A 10,690-nucleotide genomic window follows, 5' to 3' on the forward strand; every position below is an offset into this window, starting at 1 on the left:
CCAAATAGATGTGCACCACATAAATCATTCGACTTGTGTAAGGGTTGGAATACAGCCCAGGTGCTAAAACCGAAGCAGGTGGTTTTCTCAGGGGACTACATCCGGAGCCTTCGACCCAAAGGTCTGATCCACAAGGCAGTGGAGCAACGTCAGACGATGCAGTCCCATGGTAGCTAGTAACCAACGATTGGTTCATACGCCATTTGTTCCTTCAAGATACTGAAGCCCATGTGCACCATTGGTTTGGAATCAGGGTTTCCTGACTCCCCTAAGTGTGGACCCTCTGTGTCCACTAACCCGGTTAAAGCGCCGTACATTCGCTTTTCGTCCTCTCAATTTCGTAAACGACACTCTGGCCGCGAGAAGGCAGTGAGTAGGGTTCCCGTGGCAGTAGTTGTACATGCGTGGCCATGTGAGAGTATTTCGAGAGGGAGAGTTGACTCTCCCCACTCTCGATCGTACCAGGGCATTTGGGGGCAATCCCTATACTGATATACCAAAGAGTTGATATATAATAAGTATAAACTTAAATAATTCGTCCTTGATGTATAATCTGAAATTATTATGATTTTTAATGAATTAATTTATTGGCCATTTTGTATTCGATAATCATCATTTAAATTTCATAATTGAATTCATGAGTCAATTGAAGCTAGACCATGATGGAAAACCTAAAAGCACTGGACGGCTGTTTCAACCTAGTATAGGACTCTTCAGCAGTGGGCTTAAATTTCAAATTACAATTCAAGAAGAGATAAACTGGAAAATATTAGGCAAATGAGTAATTTAATCATTCTATAGTAAAGATTAAAAAAATATTGTTTTGTTATTATGGTATGTTAATAAAATTGTTCAATGTACGTTTCGGTTTTTAACTAAAGTTAATCGTTAACTTTCGAGTCACTGACAACTGTAGAGAACTATATAGTAATATGACATGATTGAAAGGAACGAACAATCAAGGGGTTAAAATGATAACCTTTAAGTTTAGAAATAGACACTATGTCATTAAATGCTTTTCAATACAATGGCTTAGTTTTTGTACTCTCAGTTTCATCACATTATATATATAACTAGATTGTTATTCTTAAGTAAACTAACAAGAAATCTATACAAAATAATGGTAAATTCCATTAGATAGTTAGAATACCTTTTTCACAATCATAATAGGTTTGAATATAACATTTTATAATCATTGATCATTTACAAATTAATTCTATCATCACGGATTTTCTTGAAGAACATTCAATAAACGAATTTTTATTAATTTCAATGGTTGAGGTCATGAGTCAGTTGAAGCTAGTCCACCATAGAAAATCCGGAAGCATGGGATGAAACGGCCGTCTAGTGCTTCCAGACTTTCCATGGTGGTCTAGCTTCAACTGACTCATGATCTCAACCATTGAAATTTTTTATTAAATAAGAATATTAGATCATCTATCTAAAGAATAACAACCACAGAACAATGATTTCTAACTGAGAAAATGTTTCATGCGATTAGAAAGAAAAACAACTCATGATCAATGATTATATTATTATTTTTTTATATTCCATTACTCTTTTTACCAACACCCTCCCTCCTTCTATTTATTATGATCATGATAAGACAACTCGTGTTTAACAGACAAAAATGAAGTGATCATTTCATTTATTGTTTAGTGATAACAGGACGTTGATTGTTTTGTTACATAATGACCACTATCATTTCATAATATCAATGATAATAATAAGAATAGTATAAGTAATCAAAACCAAACATTGATTATTTCTGTCAGTAAAACTGACTTTTTCTTTGTAAATTTTAATGATTATGGAGAGTGTCGAATTATTGTTATTGTTATTTTGTGACGAAAAAAAGAATAGTTAGTTGGTTGACAGTAATCTTGACAGATAAGATATAATTATTAACGTTTATCAATGTAATTATTTTAATAGCTGGAGCTAGACCACCATTGAAGACTTGGAAGCATTGCACAACCGTTTCATCCTAGTATGGGGCTCCTCAAAAGTGCGCACCCACGATCCTGTACCAAAGGGACTCGAACCCAGGACATTCGGCCTCTCGCGCGAACACTTAACATATAAACCACCGAGCGGGTATCCAGTGGTGCTAATATCTAACTTCAATCGACCCATGATCTTGCACAACCCTTCATCCATTGTCTGAAGTAGATACCCCTCTCTACCCGATACGGATTGAAATCCACTGGTCACAGCTTCTCACTAGAACTCCAGGAAGTCTGTCTTGAAGCCAGTCACTAGTGGGCATATGATGATTATTATCAGCATGTGGGTTTGTGGAGATTGTAGTAATTTTATTAGTTGAATTAATGAGTCAATTTTTAGGCTAGACCACCATGTAATAATATTTCTTGTATACGTTTTATATTCTTGAATACATAATTAAATTTAATTTTAGGATCTCAGAGTATAATTTACTGAGTAAAGTCTTTACTATTGATTAGGTAAAAAGTTTCTATACTAATCTCAAGATTGGTATTTTTGAGTAGTTTAGTACAGTAGGGAAAAGGAAACAGTGAATAAGAAATAATTGGACACGTCTCTATATTGACAATAAAATTGCAGGTTTTAATCATAATTGATGACATTGAAGAATGTTGTTGAAAAGTTTTTATCCAAGACTTTAGTCTTGTACTATCCAATTAACATCCCTAAATAATACGACGGGATTAGATTTCAGATTATTTGAAGGGCGCTCACAACTAGCTACATAGAAATAATGACGTCGGGGCTATACGTAGATTATCATATTAAGGTTACTTTCTTAATCACAGATATTCGCTATTAAGAATTAATTCAACATGTAGGATTTGATAAATCAATCCCATAGAGATAACGTCTACTTATACTTTAACTGAAAAAAGAATTCTTGAAAATGAACTCATTAACAAAGTGACGTAATCATCAGTTTCATTTTTACAAACCTTTTCTGTTATTCTATGTAATAAACTTATTATTTTAACTAATATTAAGTTTTACTCTAGGACATTGGTAATTCTTAAAATGAATTAAAACTTGTCAATATTATTGACTGACATATTTGTAGTAGAAGATGGTGGTTGGAGGTAGTCAACAGGAAACCCTGGACCTATGTTTCGTGCTACTTGATACTCGTTAGCAAGGTGTACCTGTAATCTTGAGAAAACTGATGCTCCCTTAAGGATTTAATCTCATGTCACCTAGCTCCACTGTCAGGGAGGTTTCCATTGAGCTATTCAGGTTGCGACTGACCACCTGTAGGACTGAGATGTATTTACAATTGGTTGGTCACTGGGTAGTAAACAATCAATTGTAAAAACATTATTACAGTATTTACTTTCTATAGTAATATATGTACCATGTACAGAATTTGTTTATCAAGAAATATTTACCATAATTATTTTTATCCAATTATTAGGAGTCTTTTAGAAATCATTCTAAACTGAAAAATTTGTTTACTTGACCTGTGTCAAAAAATTATGTGCATGTTTTTTTAAAGTCTGTTGTTCAGCCAAATGATTGACACAATGAATGTTTATAGTTTGTATTTATGATTAAAGAGAAGAAAACAATCCGTGAATTAATTCCGAATCATTACGAACTATTGGGATAAGAATGTAGGGAGTATTGTAACATTATTTAGTAATGATTTACCATGTGAGTGTATTATAAGCAGGGATGGATGGTAATTAAGAATGGAATCCAGGATGTGCATTTCGTCCTATTTAGGACTCGCTGGCTGGAGTTGATATTCACTTCGTGACTCGAATCCAGTACCTTTCACTCTAAACGCCATGGCGTTATACACTTAGCTACTGAGTTCAAATAGCCACTAGCTTGTACAAAATATACATATGCCAATATGAGACCGATCAATTGTAGTCCTAAACATCAATGGGATGACTTAAACAACCAATATGAAAATGAATATGTAAGTTTATGATTGTTTTCTTAATATGAACAGATTTAATGCTCTGACATACACATTCTATTCTTATATTTTAAGTAATAAACGAATCATTATTAATTTGCTTTCCGACTACTACATTAAATAGTTTTCATATGATTATTTAATACTGAATCAGTTATCTTAAAACAATAGATATTCTGTTCACAAATCTGTTATTCACAGACAACAATATGGAAGAAGTTAAACTTTCAAAAAATGGACAAAGACGAATGACTATTCAGACTCCATACACATAGATACTTTTCTTATCTTATAGAGAGTAATAACAATTACTCAAACAGGATAATGCGAGTTCATCTTGCTTTGTTGAATTTTTATAAGCCACTTACACAATCCGTAATATTTGAAGACCAAAAGTAAAAAGGAATAATTATCAATCTTTTCTTTCTCTGTTGAAACAAAGTCTATTTCCTTACATTATTAAAATTTTTTCGACCTTTCCTATCGACTGATTGACCGTTATACCATATTTTGTACCCTTCTTTTATGAGAGAAATTTAATGTATTACCACAACAACTACCAGGCAAGTTCATTTGTGTAGGTATTTTGAATCCAATTCAATTTCATTTAAATCATGAATCCACCAATGTTAGACCAACATTTAAAACATAGAGGAACTAGATAACTGTTTCGTCCTAGTATTGGACTCTTGCGCAGTGCGTGTTCACGATCCCTCACGTAGAATTCGAACCTTCGGTTCGGTACGAAAGTTTAACCACTAGACCACTGAGCCGGGATCCAAATGTGTTAATATCTAACTCCAATCAATCCAAGATATTACACGACCTTCTTTCGTTGTCTACCTTGCCCACACTCGAAACGATCTAGTGGCTAAACATTCTCACGCAAGAGAGAGGGTCCTGGGTTCGATTCTCACTTGTGGAGTCAGTAATGTGAACTGTCAAGGATTTATATACTAAGACGAAACGGCCGCCCAGTGCTTCTAGGTTTTGAATAGTGTTCTGGCATTGATCGCTACGTGATTTCAATGAATAGAAATAAGTGGAAATCATGAAAATTTGAAAGATAATAACACTGTTATTCAGTTGGATAATTAAACGCTTCACAAGGCCCTTGCACTGTTCGTCATTTGAATATATTAATGGTAAATTTCAATAACTTTTTTTTCAGAAAGGGGGTTTTATAGGGATTGTAGTAATTTAGTAGTCGAATTTATGAGTCAATTTAAGATCATCATGGAAAACTTGGAAGCACTAGACGGCAGTTTCGTCCTAGTATGGGCTCAGTGATCTAGAGGTTAAGCACCAGCGAGCGTGATCGTGGATCCGTACTGCTGAGGAATCCCATGCTTGGACCAAACAGCCGTCCAATGCTTCCAGGTTTCCCATGGTAGTCTAGCTTTAATTGACTCATGAATTTAACTATTAAACTTCATTTTAATTTTTAGTTTACTTTTGAAGTTCTGCTTAATACCAAATGAATTCTGAATTTGAGATTTGGAAGAAAATGTGTACTTAAATCAAACGAAACTATTTTAGTCTTATTTACTTAAGGCGTTAGTTAAGATCAAATTATTCTTCATGAACCAACGATCAATAATTTTAGCAAATTCTCTGTTGATTAACGCATAATACTCCTCTTATTCATAAATTTTAACAATAAGTGGTCTATTATCTTAGTTTTATACTGACTAATCTGTCAATGATTATTTGGCCTTGCTCCCAAAGAGTTTCTTCCAGTTCGGCATACGAGAATCTTTACTGAAAAAAAAGAATCATTCTGAAAACTCTAAGGGAGCAATAACTTCTAGCATTATCATCGATATCATTGTCAATGATTGACATTAAGATACACATTGTTTCTTAGTAAATGTAACTAGACATGATATCAACCAAGGTATCTTATAATAATACCAGTGAAGTGATCAGTACCTTAAACGTTTATTCTAGTTCAAGGATACTGATACATTAAATAACTTCTAACTTGATTGAAATTCTCTAGTTATATCTTCTTTACTGAGGTAATAGCTTTCAATAAAAATTATTGTCTACTTTAATCGTTGTTGACTATAGTTTGGTTACCGGATTCTATTTAGTTATTTAACAGTTCATATACATTAGCCGATTTTCTGTCATTTTACAACAAAAAAACAAAAAAACCTTTCTACACAAAAACCACAAAAACAAATCTACTTCAGTATACATTAATTCACCTAATCAACATGTCCCTACTTCAACCTAGTTATATGTAACAACTAAGGTTATTCATTAATCATTAAATCACTTAAGTTTTTTTTAATGTTATCTGTCAGTTCTCATTTACTACAATAAATACAGCTAAAATATATTTTCCTATTTATTGAATAAAAATTTGCTTTTTAAATGACTGGTGGTTTACAGTTACTTCCTCCCTCTCCCTCGCTCTCTCTCTTTCTCTATTTTTTTCTACAGTAACAACTAAGTTTGATTTTTATTTGCGTTATGCTAATCCATTTAAAAAAACAACTCATATATGCACTTAGTTATGTCTTGTCAAACATGAATTGAATACTACTTAACATGTAATCACTAACATCATGATAAATTGTAAGTTAACTCTTTCAAACAAACTATCTAGACATATTTCACATAACGACTAATAATTGCAACGAAAATCACCAATTTTTCATGAATAGCAACAATAATAATACTAGTAATGTTAGCAATAGTCAACTTTATACTATTGTTAATGGAACCTATCAAAAAATAGTATTTCTTAAATCTAATGATTATCACAGATACTATAATTACTATTGAATATAAGTGTAGCTCTTTTAGAGTTATTGCTCGTCCCAAGGCCGGGTACAGGAGGAAGGTTGGGCGTGCGGTCGGAAACTCCATCACAGAAAAAAGTCTTGCTAAAAAAATGCTAACCATATTAAACCATTTAAACTCTGCCCTGAGAGTTGAAAGAAGAATTATGACGGCTCATAATGAAAGCCGAGATTATTTAGAAATTACCAGGCCGATGCCTTTTCTAACAACCAGAGCAACAATTAACATAGGTACATGGAACGTCCAGACAATGTGGAAGACCAGAAGGACCAGTTATATAGCGACAGAAATGAAGAGATACAAATTGGCAGTACTGGGAATCAGCGAAACCCATTGGACCCAAGCTGGACACCAAAGGCTAAATACGGGAGAGATGCTGCTATACTCCGGTCACGAAGAGAAAAATACTCCACACACTCAGGGAGTTGCTCTAATGCTGTCCAAAGTAGCACGAAATGCACTTGTGGGATGGGAATCTCACGGATCCAGAATCATCAAAGCATCGATCAAAACAAAGAAGGAGGGGATCACAATGAATATTAGCCAGTGTTATGCACCCACCAATGATGGCAACGGCAACGATAAAGATCAGTTCTATGAGAGGCTGCAATCAATCATAGCGAAGTGCCCAAGAAACGACCTCACCATTCTGATGGGAGATCTAACAGCCAAAGTCGGAAAAGACAACATCGGATATGAAGATATTATGGGATGACATGGACTGGGAGAGAGAAACAAAAATGGAGAAACATTTGGCAATCTGTGTGCATTCAACAAATTGGTCATAGGAGGCACAATATTTCCACACAAACACATACACAAAGCTACATAGACCTAACCGGACCACACCACGGAGAACCAGACAGATCATATTTGCATCAACAAAAAATTCCGAAGGACAATGGAGGATGTGAGAACCAGGAGAGGAGTTGACATAGCTTCAAGTCACCACCTAGTTGTAGCCAATTTAAAACTGAAGCTAAAAAAGAACTGGACAACTGGACAAACAGCACTACAAAGGTTCAATACAGTGTTCCTTCGAGATACTGACAAACTCAATGAATTCAAGATAGCTCTCAACAACAGGTCCCAAGCCTTACAGGATCTACTAAAGGAAGAAGAAACTAACATGGAGGACAACTGGAAAGGCATCAAAGAAGCATTAACTTCAATGTGTCAAGAGGTTCTGGGTCTCAAGAAGCATCATCATAAGGAATGGATCTCTATAGAAACACTGGACAGGATCAAAGAAAGGAAGAACAAGAAAACAGTAATTAACAACAGCCAGACACGAACAGAGAAAGTCCAAACACAAGCTGAGTACATAGAAGCAAACAAGCAAGTGAAGAGGAGCATTAGAGCCGACAATAAGAAATACGTGGAAGAACTAGCAACGACGGCGGAAAAAGCTGCAAGAGAAGGAAATATGAAACAGCTTTACGATACAACGAAGAAACTAGCAAGGAAATACAGTAAACCAGAGAGACCGGTCAAGGACAAAGAAGGCAGGCCAATCACTGAAATTCGAGAACAGCGGAACAGATGTGTAGAGTACTTCGAGGAACTACTGAATAGGCCGGCTCCAACGAATCCACCGGAAATCGAAGCAGCACACACAGATCTTCCTATAGATGTCAATCCACCAACGACGTAACAAATCAGAATGGTCCATCATCAGAAAAATCAAGAGCGGGGAAGCCGCAGGACCCGACAATATGCCAGCTGAAGCACTGAAGTCGAACATCGAAGTAACTACAAACATGCTTCACCTTCCATTCAAGAAGATTTGGGAGGAGGAACAATTGCCGATGGACTGGAAAGAAGGACACCTCATCAAAATCCCAAAGAAAGAAGATCTGTGAAAGTGTGAGGACTACAAAGCATTTACATTACTATCAGTACTAGGAAAGGTTTTAAACAAAGTGTTGCTGAACAGAATGAAAGATTCAGCATACGCCCAACTTCGAGATTAAAAAGCTGGATTCCGTAAGGATCGGTCGTGCACAGACCAAATTGTGACACTGAGGATCATCGTCGAACAATCAATTGAGTGGAACTCGTCACTATACATCAAATTCATTGATTACGAAAAGGCATTTGACAGTGTAGATAGAAGAATGTTATGGAAACTTCTTCGACAGTACGGAGTTCCTGAGAAGATTGTCATCATTATTCGGAACTCATACGACGGACTACAGTGCAAGGTCGTGCATGGAAGACAACTGACAGATGCATTCCAAGTGAGGACCGGAGTCAGACAACGCTGCTTACTCTCACCCTTCCTCTTTCTTCTGGTGGTCGAATGGATTATGAAGACCTCGACATCTGAGGGGAAACACAGAGTACAATGGACAGCTCGAAATCAGTTAGGAGATTTGAACTTTGAAGGTGACCTGGCCGTTCTATCCCATACACATGAATAAATGCAGATGAAAACAACTAGTGTAGCATCATTCTCTGCATCAGTAGGCCTCAGCATACACAAAGCAAAAAGCAAGATCTTCAAATACAACACGGAGAACACCAACACAATCACTCTGGAAGAGGTGAAAATATTCGCGTACCTGGTTAACGTCATCGATGAACAAGGAGGATCCGATGTAGACGTAAAGACGAGGTCTGGCAAAGCAAGGACAACATTCCTACGGTTGAAGAACATATGGAACTCAAAACAATTGTCAGCCAACATCAAAGTGAGAATCTTCATTACGAACATTAAAACAGTTAGTTCTATAGCACGGAGTTGAAACTTGGAGAACCACTACAACCATCATCATAAAGTTACAAGTAATTATCAACAATTGTCGACACAAAATACTCAATATCCATTGGCCGGATACCACCAACAACAACCTACTATGGACAGAATAAATCAGCTTCCAGTTGAAGGGGATATTAGGAAAAAACGATCGAGTTGGATAGGATGAAGATTGCGGACATCGGCAAACTGTATCATGAGGCAAGCGCTTACTTGGAATCCTGAAGGGAAAAGGAAAGAGGAAAGACCAAAAAACACACTGCATTAAGAATCGGAAGCAGACATGAAAAGAATGGATAGCATCTGGAAACAACAGGGAAGAATTGTCCAGGACAGAGTGGGATGGAGAATGATTTTGGGCAGCCTATGCTTCTCCATGCGGGGTAACAGGTGTAAGTAAGTATGGTAGTTATAATAGACATACATTGAGTAGACATACGAAATAAAAATCATATGATTTTTAATATTACTAAATTATATGGCCAACTATATGGTAATACGATATTCTATTCACTTAATTGATTGACTAATCAGAAGAATAGACTCAGTTAATTGGGAAATATTTCAAGCTATCAAGCTGTTAGGCCAACAATCAGTATTACTATAGTGTTTGTTAATAAGTAACACTAATCAGAAGTGGAATGCCTGGCGGCAGATGATTGAAATAAAGAAAACAGGAAGGAATCGGAGAGCAGTCAAAATAACAACAGAATTGGAGGAATAATGTAGTATGTAAAGGATAACGCGAAGATGTGCAAATGATATGTTTGATGTGCGATTTTGATATTTTACTCAGAGTCCGTGTAATTCTGCACTAAATAATAAATCGGTTTTCGCAACCTGATTTTATGTTCACTAAACTACTACTACTACTACTACTACTACTACTACTACTACTACTACTACTACTACTACTACTACTACTACTACTACTACTACTACTACTACTACTACTACTACTACTACTACTACTACTACTACTACTACTACTACTACTACTACTGCTACTGCTGCTGCTGCTGCTGCTCTGCTGCTGCTGCTGCTGCTGCTGCTGCTGCTGCTGCTGCTGCTGCTGCTGCTGCTGCTGCTGCTGCTGCTGCTGCTGCTGCTGCTGCTGCTGCTGCTGCTGCTGCTGCTGCTGCTGCTGCTGCTGCTGCTGCTGCTGCTGCTGCTGCTGCTGCTGCTGC

General features: G+C 36.3%; 1 protein-coding gene across 1 annotated transcript; it reads left to right on the top strand.

The window, feature by feature from the left end:
- Positions 1-7,646: 7,646 nt before the first annotated feature.
- Positions 7,647-8,399, top strand: MS3_00003570 (uncharacterized protein; the record flags this gene model as incomplete). Its single annotated transcript, XM_012944256.3, has 1 exon — positions 7,647-8,399. The coding sequence occupies one exon, from the start codon at positions 7,647-7,649 to the stop codon at positions 8,397-8,399; it is 753 nt and encodes a 250-aa protein (XP_012799710.3).
- Positions 8,400-10,690: the final 2,291 nt, after the last annotated feature.

Source organism: Schistosoma haematobium, chromosome 1 (assembly GCF_000699445.3).
Source record: "Schistosoma haematobium chromosome 1, whole genome shotgun sequence".
In the NCBI taxonomy this organism is placed as follows: domain Eukaryota; kingdom Metazoa; phylum Platyhelminthes; class Trematoda; order Strigeidida; family Schistosomatidae; genus Schistosoma; species Schistosoma haematobium.